Genomic DNA, 15,043 nt, shown 5'->3' on the forward strand with positions numbered 1-15,043 from the left:
AAATTTGGGATTTTCTCCTCTTTGGGATCAAATTTTGGGGTGAAATTTTGGGACTTTTGGGGTTTTTGGGGGAATTTTTGGGATCCTCGGGTGGAAAAATTTGGGGATTTTTCGTCCCAAATTTGGGTCCAAAGAGTTGGAATTCCTTTGGGGAATGTCTTCGCTGCCCCTCCCCCACCCCGGGGCGTCACCCCAAAATTTGATTTATTGGGGGGGGTGGGGGAGGGGCGTGGCCTCGTTTCTGCCCCTCCCCCACCTCCTCCGCCCCTCCCCCACCCCCCAATTAAGTCATTAATTAATTCCACACCCTCCCCCGCCCCTCCCCCTCCCCATTGAAGGGGTTCAGCGGGGGGGAGGGGCGAGGACTGCCGCCCCTCCCCCACCCTGCCCCTCCCCCACCTCGCCCCACTCCATTTAATGGGGGCTTTCCCAGGGTGGGGAGGGGCAGAGAGTGGGGACCTAATTAATTAATTAATTGGGGTGGGGAGGGGCTGGAGGGGTGGGAGGGCGGCAGTGTCCCCCCATTGCCTCCGCCCTCCCCCACCCCCATAGCCCCCTCCCCACCCCAATTAACTAATTAATTCCCACCCCGTTGCCCCCCTCCCCCGCCCCTCCCCGCCCCCTCCCCCATCCCTCCCCGCCCCTCCCCCCCCTCCCCCGCCCCTCCCCTCCCCACTTAAGGGGTTCCCCGGGGTGGGGGAGGGGCGGAGCAGCCATGGGGACTCTGCCGGCCATGCTGCCCCTCCCCCTCCCCCTCCTGCTGCTCGCCGCCCGGGCCTGTGACGTCACACCCGGAGACCCCCGCCCAGGTAGGGCCGCCCCTCCCCCACCCCCGCCGGGGGGAAATTTGGGGGAAATTTTGGGGTTTTGGGGGAGGAAATTTGGGGTTTTGCTGGTGGTTGGGGTTGGAAATTTTGGGGTTGTCCCGAAATTTTGGGGTTCCGGGGTGGAAATTTGGGGGAAATTTGGAGTTTCGAGGTGATTTGGGATTTGAAATTTGGGATTTTTTGCTCTTTGGGGTGAAATTTTGGGATCCTCAGGTGGAATTTTGGGGGAAATTTGGGGTTTTGGGGTCAGAAATTTTGGGTTTTCTCCTGTTTGGGGTCAAATTTTGGGTTTCTAGGGTGGAATTTTGGGGTTCCCATCCAATTTGGGGTCAAAAATTTGGGGTTTTCTGCTCTTTCGGGTGGAAATTTTGGGGTGTCCCGAAATTTTGGGGTTCCGGGGTGGAATTTTGGGGGAAATTTGGGGTTTCGAGGTGATTTGGGGGCAGAAATTTGGGATTTTCTGCTCTTTGGGGTGAAATTTTGGGATTCCCAGGTGGAATTTTGGGGTTTTGCCCCAATTTGGGGTTTGAAATTTGGGATTTTCTCCTCTTTGGGATCAAATTTTGGGATCCTCAGGTGGAATTTTGGGGATTTTCCCCCAATTTTGGTCCAAAAATTTGGGGTTTTCTCCTCTCTAGGATCAAATTTTGGGAATTTTGGGGTTCCAGGGTGGAAATTTGGGGGAATTTTGGGGTTTTGGGGCTAAAAATTTGGGGTTTTTCTGCTGTTTGGGGTCAAGTTTTGGGATTCCCAGGTGGAATTTTGGGGTTTTCAGCCCAATTTTGGGTCCAAAAATTTGGGTTTTCTCCTCTTCGGGATCAAATTTTGGGATCCTCAGGTGGAATTTTGGGATTCCCAGGTGGAATTTTGGGATTTTCAGCTGAAATTTTGGGGTTTTTTGCTCTTTGGGATCGAATTTTTGGGGTTCCAGGGTGGAATTTTGGGGTTTTGCCCCAATTTGGGTCCAAAAATTTGGGATTTTCTCCTCTTTGGGATCAAATTTTGGGATTTCCGGGTGGAATTTTGGGATCGCTAGGAGTGCAGTCAGAGGAAATTTGGGATTTTTGGGGATTTTTCTTATTTTGGGGGAGATTTTTGGGATTTTTTTGGAGTCTCTGAGGGAATTTTGGGGGTTTTTTGGAGATTTTGGTGCTTTTATTGGGGATTTTTGGGGTTTTTTAGGGGGTTTTGTTTGTTTTTCGGGGGATTTTGGGGGTTTTTGGGTTTTTTTGGGGATTTTTTGGGGCAGTTTTGGGTTTGGGGTTTTTGTTGATTTTTGGGATTTTTTTGGGATTTTTGACGATTTTTTGGGGATTTTTTGGGGATTTTTGGGGAATTTTTTGGGGCAGTTTTGGTTTTGGGGGGTTTTTGGGTAATTTTGGGATTTTTGGGGGATTTTTGGGTGTTTTTGGGAGATTTTTTGGGGGTTTTTTGGGGCAGTTTTGGGTTTGGGTTTTTTGTTGATTTTTGGGATTTTTTTTGGTTGTTTTTTGGGGATTTTTGGGATTTTTTGGGGGTTTTTTTGGGGGCAGTTTTGGGTTTTCGGTTTTTTATTAATTTGAGGATTTTTTTGGGATTTTTTTGGGATTTTTTGGGGTTTTTGGGATTTTTTGGGGTTTTTTGGGGATTTTTTTTGGATTTTTGGGTTCTGATCTCCTTTAACCCTTTCCACCCCAGACAGGTCTCGGCAGCTCTCGGAGACAGAGATGGGTGAGAGAGAAATGTCCCCAAATGTCCCCAAATGTCCCCAAATTGTCCCCAGATGTCCCCAAATGTCCCCAAAATGCCCCAAATTGTCCCCAAATGTCCCCAAATGGCCCTAAATGTCCCCAAATTGTCCCCAAAATGGTCCTAAAATGTCCCCAAAAGTCCCCAAAATGTCCCAAAATGTCCCCAAATTGGTCCCAAATGTCCCCAAATGTCCCGAAATGTCCACAAATGTCCCCTAAATGTCCCCAAATTGTCCCCAAATTCTCTCTAAATGTCCCTAAAATGTCCCCAAATGTCCCAAAATGTCACCAAAATGACCCTAAATGGCCCCAAAATGTCCCCAAATTGGCCCTAAATGTCCCTAAATGACCCTAAATGGCCCAAAAAATATCCTCAAATGGCCCTAAAATGTCCCCAAACTGTCCCTAAATGCCTCTTAAAATGTCCCCAAGTGCCCCTGGAGTGTCCCCAGATTGTCCCCAGGTGACCCCAACTTGGCCCCAATTGTCCCCAATGTCCCAAACTGTCCCCAAACTGTCCCTAAAGTGTCCCCAAGTGTCTCAAACTGTCCCCAGCTGCTCCCAGATGTCCCCAGGTGTCCCCAAATTGTCCCCAAAGTGCCCAAATCGTCCCCAAATTGTCCCTAAATTGTCCCCAGGTGTCCCCAAAGTGTCCCCAATTGTCCCCAAAGTGTCCCCAAAGTGCCCAAATTGTCCCTAAATTGTCCCTAACTGCTCCCAGGTGTCCCCAAAGTGTCCCCAAGGTGTCCCTAAAGTCCCCAAACTGTCCCCAGATTGTCCCCAAAGTGTCCCCAATGTCCCAAAGTGTCCCCAGAGTGTCCCCAAAGTGCCCCAAATCGTCCCCAAACTGTCCCTAAACTGTCCCTAAAGTGCCCAAATCGTCCCTAAACTGTCCTTAGAGACCCCAAACTGTCCCCAAACTGTCCCCAAACTGTCCCCAGCTGTCCCTAACGGTGTCCCCTCCCCCGCAGAGTGCGGCCTGCCCCGCCCCCCAAGTGTCCCCAAAGTGTCCCCAATGTCCCAAAGTGTCCCCAAATCGTCCCCAAAATGTCCCTAAAGTGCCCAAATCGTCCCCAAATCGTCCCCAAATCAATTGTCCCCAATGTCCCAAAGTGTCCCCAGAGTGTCCCCAAGTGCCCCAAAACGTCCCCAAGGTGTCCCCAAACTGTCCCTAAAGTGCCCCTAAACTGTCCTTAGAGACCCCAAACTGTCCCCAAATCATCCCCAAACTGTCCCCAAACTGTCCCTAAACTGTCCCTAAAGTGTCCACAGTTGTCCCCAAGTGTCCCGAACTGTCCCCAGCTGCTCCCAGATGTCCCCAAGTGTCCCCAAATTGTCCCCAAAGTGCCCAAATCGTCCCCAAATTGTCCCTAAACTGTACCTAAAGACCCCAAACTGTCCCCGATTGTCCCCAAACTGTCCCCAAACTGTCCCCAAACTGTCCCCAGCTGTCCCTAACCGTGTCCCCCCCTCCCCCCGCAGAGTGCGGCCTGCCCCGCCCCCCCCCGCTGTCGCGCACGGTGGGGGGGGAGGAGGCGGGGGAGGGGCGCTGGCCATGGCAGGGCAGCCTCCGCCGCCAGGGGGCGCACGTGTGCGGGGTGGCGCTGGTGGCACCGGATTGGGCACTGACCGCTGCCCACTGCCTGCAGGGGTGAGTGACCAGAGACCAGGGACTGGGAATGGGAGGGACTGGGAATGGTTAGAAACCAGTTAGAGACCAGTATGGGACTGGGAATGAGACTGGGAATGGTTAGAGACCAGTTAGAGACCAGTCTGGGACTGGGAATGGGACTGGTGTGGGACTGGGATGGACTGGGAGTGGTTAGAGACCAGTAAGGGACTGGGACTGGGACTGGGAATCCATACTGGGACCAGTCTGGGGTGGCACTGGTGGCACTGGATTGGGCACTGACCGCTGCCCACTGCCTGCAGGGGTGAGTGACCAGTGAGGCACTGGGAGGGACTGGGAGGGACTGGGAGGGACTGGGAGGGACTGGGAGGGACTGGGAATGGTTAGAGACCAGTTAGGGACCAGTTTGGGACTGGGAATGGGACTGGGAGGGACTGGGAGGGACTGGGAATCCATACTGGGATTGGTTAGAGACCAGTATGGGACTGGGAATGGGACTGGGAGGGACTGGGAGGGACTGGGAGTGGTTAGAGACCAGTTAGAGACCAGTTTGGGACTGGGAATGGGACTGGGAGGGACTGGTGTGGGACTGGGATGGACTGGGAGGGACTGGGAGTGGTTAGAGACCAGTTAGGGACCAGTTTGGGACTGGGAATGGGACTGGGAGGGACTGGGAATGGTTAGAAACCAGTAAGGGACTGGGACTGGGACTGGGAATCCATACTGGGACCAGTCTGGGGTGGCACTGGTGGCACTGGATTGGGCACTGACCGCTGCCCACTGCCTGCAGGGCTGAGTGACCAGTTCATACTGGGAGGGACTGGGAGGGACTGGGAGGGACTGGGAGGGACTGGGAATCCATACTGGGATTGGTTAGAGACCAGTATGGGACTGGGAATGGGACTGGGAGGGACTGGGAGGGACTGGGAGTGGTTAGAGACCAGTTAGAGACCAGTTTGGGACTGGGAATGGGACTGGGAGGGACTGGTGTGGGACTGGGATGGACTGGGAGGGACTGGGAATGGTTAGAGACCAGTTAGGGACCAATATGGGACTGGGAATGGGACTGGGAATGGTTAGAGACCAGTATGGGACTGGGAATGGGACTGGGAATCCATACTGGGACCAGTCTGGGGTGGCACTGGTGGCACCGGATTGGGCACTGACCGCTGCCCACTGCCTGCAGGGGTGAGTGACCAGTGAGGCACTGGGAGGGACTGGGAGGGACTGGGAATGGTTAGAAACCAGTTAGAGACCAGTATGGGACTGGGAATGGGACTGGTGTGGGACTGGGAGGTACTGGGAGGGACTGGGAGGGACTGGGAATGGGACTGGGAGGGACTGGTGTGGGACTGGGATGGACTGGGAGGGACTGGTGTGGGACTGGGATGGACTGGGAGGGACTGGGAATCCATACTGGGATTGGTTAGAGACCAGTATGGGACTGGGAATGGGACTGGGAGGGACTGGGAGGGACTGGGAGGGACTGGGAGTGGTTAGAGACCAGTTAGGGACCAGTTTGGGACTGGGAATGGGTGGGAAACCCCAAACTGGTCCCAGTTCGATTCTTCCCCATTCCCAGTCCCCATTCCCAGTCCCCAACTGGTCCCAGTTCCCCATTCCCAGTCCCAAACTGGTCCCAGTTCCCCATTCCCAGTCCCAAACTGGTCCCAGTTCCCCATCCCCAGTCCCAAACTGGTCCCAGTTCCCCATTCCCAGTCCCAAACTGGTCCCAGTTCCCCATTCCCAGTCCCAGACTGGTCCCAGTCCCATTCCCAGTCCCATTCCCCACCATTCCCAGTCCCAAACTGGTCCCAGTTCCATTCTCTCCCATTCCCAGTCCCATTCCCAGTCCCAAACTGGTCCCAGTCCCATTCTCCCCCATTCCCAGTTCCCCATTCCCAGTCCCAAACTGGTCCCAGTTCCATTCTCTCCCATTCCCAGTCCCAAACTGGTCCCAGTTTGATTCTCCCCCAGCAGCAGCGACCCTCGCCTCTACTCCGTGCTATTGGGCGCCTCGCAGCTGGGGGCGGGGCCTGGCGCCGGAAGGGGCGTGGCCGTGCCGCTGGCCCAGCTCCTCCCCCACCCCAGCTACGCCGGCGAGGCCACCAGTGGGGACATCGCACTGGTCAGACTGGCCTGGCCGGTGACCTTCGGCGTGGGCGTGGGGCCAGTGTGCCTCCCCTCCCCCACCCTGCGCTTCCCGGCCGGGATGCAGTGTGTGACCACCGGCTGGGGGGACGGCGGGGACAGAGGTGAGGGGAACTGGGTGAACTGGGATGGACTGGGATGGACTGGGATGGACTGGGATGGACTGGGAGGGACTGGAGTCAATGGAACCCAACTGGGGTCAATGGTGGTCAATGGTGGTCAATGAGGTCAGTGTGTGACCACCGGCTGGGGGGACGGCGGGGACAGAGGTGAGGGGAACTGGGTGAACTGGGATGGACTGGGAGGGACTGGGAGGGACTGGAGTCAATGGAACCCAACTGGGGTCAATGGAAGTCAATGGTGGTCAATGGGAACTCAATGGAGGTCAATGGAGGTCAGTGTGTGACCACCGGCTGGGGGGATGGCGGGGACAGAGGTGAGGGGGCAACTGGGACAAACTGGGACAAACTGGGACAAACTGGGACAAACTGGGTGAACTGGGATGGACTGGGATGGACTGGGAGGGACTGGAGTCAATGGGAGTCAATGGGACTCAATTGGAGTCAATGGTGGTCAATGGTGGTCAATGGAGGTCAGTGTGTGACCACCGGCTGGGGGGACGGCGGGGACAGAGGTGAAGGGGAACTGGGTGAACTGGGTGAACTGGGAGGGACTGGGAGGGACTGGGAGGGACTGGGAGGGACTGGGAGGGACTGGAGTCAATGGAACCCAACTGGAGTCAATGAAGGTCAATGGTGGTCAATGGAAGTCAATGGTGGTCAATGAGGTCAATGGAGGTCAATGGAGGTCAGTGTGTGACCACCGGCTGGGGGGACGGAGGGGACAGAGGTGAGGGGAACTGGGTGAACTGGGAGGGACTGGGAGGGACTGGGAGGGACTGGGATGGACTGGGAGGGACTGGGATGGACTGGGAGGGACTGGGATGGACTGGAGTCAATGGAACCCAACTGGGGTCAATGGAGGTCAATGGTGGTCAATGGTGGTCAGTGGAGGTCAATGATGGTCAGTGTGTGACCACCGGCTGGGGGGACAGAGGGGACAGAGGTGAGGGACAGACTGGGATGGACTGGGAGGGACTGGGATGGACTGGGATGGACTGGAGTCACTGGGGCTCAACTGGACACAACTGGGGTCAATGGAGGTCAGTAGAGGTCAATGGTGGTCAGTGTGTGACCACGGGCTGAGGGGACGGCAGGGACAGAGGTGAGGGACAGACTGGGACAAACTGGGTGAACTGGGATGGACTGGGATGGACTGGGAGGGACTGGGATGGACTGGAGTCAATGGAACTCAATGGGAGTCAATGGAACCCAACTGGGGTCAGTGGGGGATTACGGATTGGGATGAACTGGGATGGTCACTGGTGGTCACTGGTGGTCACCAGTGTCACCTGCTGTCCCCAGATGTCCCCAGGAGGCTCCAGGAGCTGCAGGTGTCACTGCTGGCCATGGGGATCAATGGGGATCAATGAGGATCAATGGGGATCAATGATACTGGTGTTAACTGGGGTTAACTGGGATTAACTGGGATGGCCACCGATGTCACCTGCTGTCCCCAGATGTCCCCAGGAGCTGCAGGTGTCACTGCTGGCCATGGGGATCAATGGGGATCAATGGGGATCAATGGGGATCAATGGGGATCAATGGGGATCAATGATACTGGTGTTAACTGGTGTTAACTGGGATTAACTGGGATGGTCACCGGTGTCACCTGGTGTCACCTGCTGTCCCCAGATGTCCCCAGGAGGCTCCAGGAGCTGCAGGTCCCCCTGCTGGCACTGTCCCAGTGCCGGAAGCTCTATGGCACTGACCTCGGCCGGGAATTGCCACCGAGGAGGATCCAGGAGGACATGATCTGCGCTGGGGACCCGGGAGGTGGCAGGGACACCTGCAAGGTGACATTGGGGACATTGATGGGACCCGGGAGGTGGCAGGGACACCTGCAAGGTGACATTGGGGACACTGAGGGGACCCGGGAGGTGGCAGGGACACCTGCAAGGTGACATTGATGGGACCCGGGAGGTGGCAGGGACACCTGCAAGGTGACACTGGGGACACTGGGGACATTGAGGGGACCTGGGAGGTGGCAGGGACACCTGCAAGGTGACATTGGGGACACTGATGGGACCCGGGAGGTGGCAGGGACACCTGCAAGGTGACATTGGGGACATCCTGGAGGTGGCAGGGACACCTGCAAGGTGACATTGGGGACAGGGACACCTGCAAGGTGACACTGGGGACATTGATGGGACCCGGGAGGTGGCAGGGACACCTGCAAGGTGACATTGGGGACACTGAGGGACACCTGCAAGGTGACATTGGGGACAGGGACACCTGCAAGGTGACACTGGGGACAGGGAGGTGGCAGGGACACCTGCAAGGTGACATTGGGGACATTGATGGGACCCGGGAGGTGGCAGGGACACCTGCAAGGTGACATTGGGGACAGGGAGGGGACCCGGGAGGTGGCAGGGACACCTGCAAGGTGACATTGGGGACACTGAGGGGACCCGGGAGGTGGCAGGGACACCTGCAAGGTGACATTGGGGACACTGAGGGGACCCGGGAGGTGGCAGGGACACCTGCAAGGTGACATTGGTGACACTGGGGACATTGAGGGACACCTGCAAGGTGACACTGGGGACAGGGACACCTGCAAGGTGACATTGGGGACATTGATGGGACCCGGGAGGTGGCAGGGACACCTGCAAGGTGACATTGGGGACATCCTGGAGGGGCACTGGGGACACTGAGGGGACCTGGGAGGTGGCAGGGACACCTGCAAGGTGACACTGGGGACATCCTGGAGGGGGCAGCCGGGGGTTGGGGACATTGGGGACATTGAGGACATTGGGACATTGGGGACACTGAGGGGACATTGGGGACAGTGGGGATTTGGGGACACTGGGGGGGTTGGGGACATCGTGGGGTCCCCAGGTTTGTCCCTGATGTCACTGCTAACTGTCCCCAATGTCCCCAAACTGTCCCCAATGTCCCCTAGGATGACTCAGGAGGTCCCCTGGTGTGTCCTTGATGTCCCCAATGTCACTGCTAACTGTCCCAATGTCCCCTGCTGTGTCCCTAAGTGTCCCTAACTGTCCCCAATGTCCCCCAGGGTGACTCAGGAGGTCCCCTGGTGTGTCCTTGATGTCCCCAATGTCACTGTTAACTGTCCCCAATGTCCCCTGCTGTGTCCCTAAGTGTCACTAACTGTCCCCTGGCGTGTCCCCAATGTCCCCAATGTCCCTAACGATGTCCCCAATGTCACTGCTAACTGTCCCAATGTCCCCTGCTGTGTCCCTAAGTGTCACTAACTGTCCCCAATGTCCCCTAGGGTGACTCTGGCGGTCCCCTGCTGTGTCCCTAGTGTCCCCAGTGTCCCCTAACGATGTCCCCAATGTCCCCTGGCGTGTCCCCAAAGTCACTGCTAACTGTCCCTAAGTGTCCCTAATGTCCCCTGGCGAGTCCCCAATGTCCCCAATGTCCCCTAGGGTGACTCTGGCGGTCCCCTGGTGTGTCCCTAGTGTCCCCAATGTCCCCTAACGATGTCCCCAATGTCCCTTGGTGTGTCTCTAATGTCCCCAGTGTCACTGCTAACTGTCCCTAATGTCCCTAACGATGTCCCTAACTGTCCCCAATGTCCCCTAGGGTGACTCGGGAGGTCCCCTGGTGTGTCCCTAATGTCCCCAATGTCCCCTGGCGTGTCCCCAATGTCACTGCTAACTGTCCCTAATGTCCCCAATGTCCCCTGGCGTGTCCCCAATGTCACCGCTAACTGTCCCCAATGTCCCTAACGATGTCCCCAATGTCCCTAACTGTCCCCTAGGGTGACTCGGGAGGTCCCCTGGTGTGTCCCTAATGTCCCCAATGTCACTATTAACTGTCCCCAATGTCCCCTAGGGTGACTCTGGCAGTCCCCTGCCGTGTCCCCAATGTCCCTGACGATGTCCCCAATGTCCCTAACTGTCCCCAATGTCCCCTAGGGTGACTCGGGCGGTCCCCTGGTGTGTCCAGCCGCTGGCCGCTGGGTCCTGGCGGGGATCGTGTCGTGGGGCGAGGGCTGCGGTGTCCCCTGCCGTGTCCCCAATGTCCCTAACAATGTCCCCAATGTCCCTAACGATGTCCCCAATGTCCCCTAGGGTGACTCGGGAGGTCCCCTGGTGTGTCCAGCGGCCGGCCGCTGGGTCCTGGCGGGGATCGTGTCGTGGGGCGAGGGCTGCGGTGTCCCCTGGCGTGTCCCCAATGTCCCTAACGATGTCCCCAATGTCCCTAACTGTCCCCTAGGGTGACTCAGGAGGTCCCCTGGTGTGTCCAGCGGCCGGCCGCTGGGTCCTGGCGGGGATCGTGTCGTGGGGCGAGGGCTGCGGTGTCCCCTGGCGCCCCGGGGTTTACACCAAGGTCAGCGCCTTTGTCCCCTGGATCGCCGGCAGGGCGAGGGGCGTGGCCTTCGTGGAGCCCCGCCCGCGGAACAGCGCCCCCTGGCGGCGGGGAGGACCGGCCGGAGGAGTGGGCGTGGCCATGGGTGTGGTCATGGTGGTGGTGGTCAGCGGGGTGGGGGTGGGGTGGGTGTGATGGGGGAGGGGAGAGTTGGGAAAAAATGGGGAGAAATGAGTAAAAAATGGTGGAAATTGAGTGAAAAAATGGTGGAAATTGAGTGAAAAATGGTGAAAATTGAGTGGAAATTGAGTGGAAAAAATGGTGGAAATTGAGTAAAAAATGGTGGAAATTGAGTGAAAAATGGTGAAAATTGAGTGAAAAAATGGTGAAAATTGAGTAAAAAATGGTGAAAATTGAGTAAAAAAATGGTGGAAATTGAGTGAAAAAATGGTGGAAATTGAGTAAAAAAATGGTGGAAATTGAGTGGAAAATTGGTAAAAATTGAGTGAAAAAATGGTAGAGAATTAACCGAAAAAATGGTGAAAATTGAGTAAAAAAATGGTGGAAATTGAGTGAAAAAATGGTGAAAATTGAGTGAAAAAATGGTGGAAATTGAGTAAAAAAAAGGTGGAAATTGAGTAAAAAAATGGTGAAAATTGAGTGAAAAAATGGTGAAAATTGAGTGAAAAACCGGTGGAAATTGAGTGAAAAAATGGTGAAAATTGAGTGGAAATTGAGTGAAAAAATGGTAAAAATTGAGTGAAAAAATGGTAGAGAATTAACCGAAAAAATGGTAAAAATTGACCCAAAAACAGGGTGGGGGAGGGGCGAGCTCGAGGCCACGCCCCTTCAGGCCACGCCCCTTTCAGTATTCGCGGGAAAACCAAAACCGGAGGGAAAACCCCCAAAATTTGGGGCAAAAATCGGCGATTTTGGGGTTCCGGGAGGGGGAGGGGCAAGGCGAGCGCTGATTGGTCGACGCGGCCGGAAGCGAGGCGGCCGGAAGTGACGCAGAGGAAGCGTTTTCCGATTGGCTGGCGGGGAGGTGGGCGTGGCTTGTCCGCCGAGTTTGGCGGGAGAGGAGCGAGAGAGAGAGAGAGAGCGGAGAGACCACGTGACCGGCGGGGAGCGCCCCTCCCCCACCCCGCGGGGCGTCACGTGATCGGCGGGGAGGGTGAGGAGGGGTGGGGGGGGGGGGGTGGGGGAGGGGCCAACCCCCCTCCCCCCTCTCTAACTCGCCCCTCCCCCCTCTCTCTTTCCCCTCCCCGCCCCTCCCCCAGCCCCCCCCCAGCCCCTCCCCATGCCCCTCCCCCGCCCCCTCCCCCGCCGCCCCTCTCGGCCAATCAGCCGCCGGCCCGACCGCGCCCCTCCCCCACCCCGGGCTGCCGCGGGGGGGGAGGGGTTTGGGGAGGAGGGGGAGGGGCACGGAGAGCTGGCCACGCCCCCCGCGGGCTGCCCCTCCCCCCGGCTGGAGAGCTTCGAGATCCTGAGGAGCCTCGGGAGGGGAGCGAGGGGGGAGGTGCTGGAGGTGAGGGGGAGGGGCCACGGGGTGGGGGAGGGGTGGGAAGGGTGGGGGAGGGGCAAAGAGAAAGGGGGAGGGGCGAGTTGGGGAGGTGGAAATGGGGGTTGGCCCCTCCCCCACAGCCCCTCCCCACCCACTCCACCCTCCCCACCCGGTTTGCCCCACCCAGACGAGCCCCTCCCCCACCCTATGGTGGCCCCTCCCCCTCAATTTGCATAACTCCTTCCACCAACCCATCCCCCTCCCCTCAGTGACTCTGCCCCTCCCCACCCTATGGCCCCTCCCCCAGTTTGCATTACCCCTCCCCCACCCCAAAGCCCCTCCCCACCCGGTTTGCCCCACCCAGACAAGCCCCTCCCCACCCCATAGCCCCTCCCTCCCCCTCCCCAATTCCCACGCCCCTCCCCAACCCTAAAGCCCCTCCCCCACAGTTTCTCCACCCCTCCCCCACCCTGACAAGCCCCTCCCCCACCCCAATTTCCATGACCCCTCCTCACCCCCAAAGCCCCTCCCCACCCCATAGCCCCTCCCCCTCATTTCCCATAGCCCCTCCCCCACCCTCTGGCCCCTCCCCCAATTCTCACAGCCCCTCCCCCACCCTTTCTCCCACCCCTCCCCCACCCTCTGCCCCTCCCCCCAGGTCCGCCGCCTCCACGACAACACCCGATTGGCTCTCAAGCGCTCGCTCCGCCCCCTGGCCGGCCCCGCCCAGCGCCGCCATTGGCTGCGGGAGGCTGCGGCCCAGCGGTGGGCGGGGCCAAGCCCGTGGCTCCTCCCCCTGCTGGCGGCCTGGGAGCAGCGCGGTCACTTCCACCTGCTGACCCCGCTGTGCCCCGCCGGCTCCTTGGGCCACCGCTGGCGAAAAAGGGCCACCAGGGGCGTGGCCTCGGCCTCGGGGGGCGTGGCCAAGCTGGCCTGGGGCGTGGCTTGGGTGCTGGTGGGCGTGGCGTCGTTGATTTGGGGCGTGGCTTGCGTGGTGGGGGAGGAGTTGAGGAAGAGGGTGGGTGGAGGGGGCGTGGCTTGGCAGGATGGGGGCGTGGCCTTGTCCTCTGGGGGCGTGGTTTCATCCTATGAGGGCGTGGCTTCATCGTCAGGGGGCGTGGCTTCGTGGTTTAGGAGGATGATGTCATTCTTTAGGGGTGGGGCTTCGTCCTCTGGGGGTGTGGCCAATCCTGGTTCTCGCTTCCCATTGGGCGATCGGACAGAAGGGGGTGTGGCTAAGGCCAAAGGGGGTGTGGCTACGTCCAAAGGGGGTGTGGCTAAGGCCAAAGGGGGTGTGGCCAGTTGCTCTCCGGCCATGGCCATGTCCAATCCCAATCCCAATCCCAATATCGATCCCATTTCCAATATTGATCCCAATATTGATCCAATTTCCAATCCAAATCCCAATATTGATCCAATTTCCAATCCCAAGCTCAATATTGTTCCCAATCCACTGTCTGATTCCATTTCCCATCCTGATCCCATTTCCAGTTCCATTCTCAACCCCATTTCCGATCCCAATCCCATTTCCAACCCAATTCCCAACAATTCCAGTCCCAATCCCATTCCCAATCCCAATCCCATTCCCAACAATCCAAATCCCATTCTGGATCCCATTCCCGACCCCAATCCCAACCACCCCGATCCCATTCCTGACAAACCAAATCTCATTTCTGACCTCAATTCTGATCCTGATCCCATTCCCAATCCCAATAATCCTGACCCCAATCCCATTCCCGACCCCAACCCCAATCCTGATCCCATTCCCGATGATCCAAATCCCATTCTTGATCCCAATCCCATTCCTGATAACCCCAATCCCATTCTAGATCCCATTTCTGACCCCAACCCCAATCCTGACCCCAATCCCAATCCCATTCCAGACAATCCTGATCCCATTTCCGACCCCAATTCTGATCCGGATCCCATTCCCAGCAATCCAAATCCTGTTCTGGATCCCATTCCTGATCCCAATCCCAATCCCATTCCACACAATCCCAATAATCCTGATCCCATTCCTGACCCCAATCCCAATAATCCCAATCCCAACAACCCCAATCCCATTCCCGACCCCAATCCCAATAATCCTGATCCCATTTCCAATCCCAATCCCATTTCCAATCCAAATAATCCAAATAATCCCAATAATCCCAACAACCCCAATCCCAACAACCCAAAACCCATTCTGGATCCCATTCCCGACCCCAATCCCAATAATCCTGACCCCAATCCCATTCCCAATCCAATTCCTGATCCCAATAATCCCGATAATCCCAATAATCCCAATAATCCAAATAATCCCAATAATCCCAACAACCCCAATCCCAACAACCCAAAACCCATTCTGGATCCCATTCCTGACCCCAATCCCAATAATCCTGACCCCAATCCCATTCCCAATCCAATTCCTGATCCCAATAATCCCAATAATCCAAATAATCCCGACAATCCCAATGATAATCCCAATAATCCCGATAATCCCAATAATCCCGCTGATAATCCCGCTGATAATCCCGATGATAATCCCAATAATCCCGATGACAACCCCGGCCGCCCCGTTCCCGAGTGGCTGCTCCGCGGCTACCTGTGGGACCTGCTGCACGCGCTGTCCCACCTGCACTCTCTGTCCCTCTGTCACCTGGACGTGCGGCCGGACAACGTCCTGCTGGACAGCCGCGGCCGCTGCCTCCTGGCCGACTTCGGCCTGGCCGGGAGGGTGGGGGAGGGGGTGGGGATGGGCTGGGGGTGGGGAGGGGAGACCTCGTTAGGCGGCGCCTGAGGCGGGGAGGGGGAGGGGCGGCGCC

At 57.3% G+C, this 15,043-nt stretch overlaps 1 protein-coding gene and 1 long non-coding RNA gene across 2 annotated transcripts; both read left to right on the forward strand.

Moving 5' to 3' along the window:
- The first annotated feature begins 665 nt into the window (after positions 1-665).
- On the forward strand, positions 666-15,018 carry LOC146423770 (uncharacterized). The gene is made up of 9 exons (XM_085044442.1): positions 666-809; positions 2,505-2,537; positions 4,040-4,208; positions 6,165-6,442; positions 8,093-8,253; positions 10,643-10,915; positions 12,027-12,263; positions 12,898-13,792; positions 15,008-15,018. Exons 1-9 carry the CDS (start codon positions 716-718, stop codon positions 15,016-15,018), a joined length of 2,151 nt encoding a protein of 716 aa, XP_084900568.1. The 5' UTR covers positions 666-715.
- LOC146423771 (uncharacterized) lies at positions 9,112-10,585 on the forward strand. The gene is made up of 3 exons (XR_014847323.1): positions 9,112-9,144; positions 9,474-9,486; positions 10,511-10,585. It is a non-coding gene; the product is annotated as an uncharacterized LOC146423771 (long non-coding RNA).
- Positions 15,019-15,043: the final 25 nt, after the last annotated feature.

Source organism: Lichenostomus cassidix, unplaced genomic scaffold (genome assembly GCF_008360975.1).
Source record: "Lichenostomus cassidix isolate B80296 unplaced genomic scaffold, HeHo_3.0 HiC_scaffold_36, whole genome shotgun sequence".
NCBI lineage: Eukaryota > Metazoa > Chordata > Aves > Passeriformes > Meliphagidae > Lichenostomus > Lichenostomus cassidix.

Coding starts and splice junctions, on each gene's coding strand:
- LOC146423770 (XM_085044442.1), top strand. CDS start 716: ATGGGGACTCTGCCGGCCATGCTGCCCCTCCCCCTCCCCCTCCTGCTG. Junction 810..2,504: donor ACCCGGAGACCCCCGCCCAG/GTAGGGCCGCCC, acceptor TTTCCACCCCAG/ACAGGTCTCGGCAGCTCTCG. Junction 6,443..8,092: donor GGGGGACGGCGGGGACAGAG/GTGAGGGGAACT, acceptor TGCTGTCCCCAG/ATGTCCCCAGGAGGCTCCAG.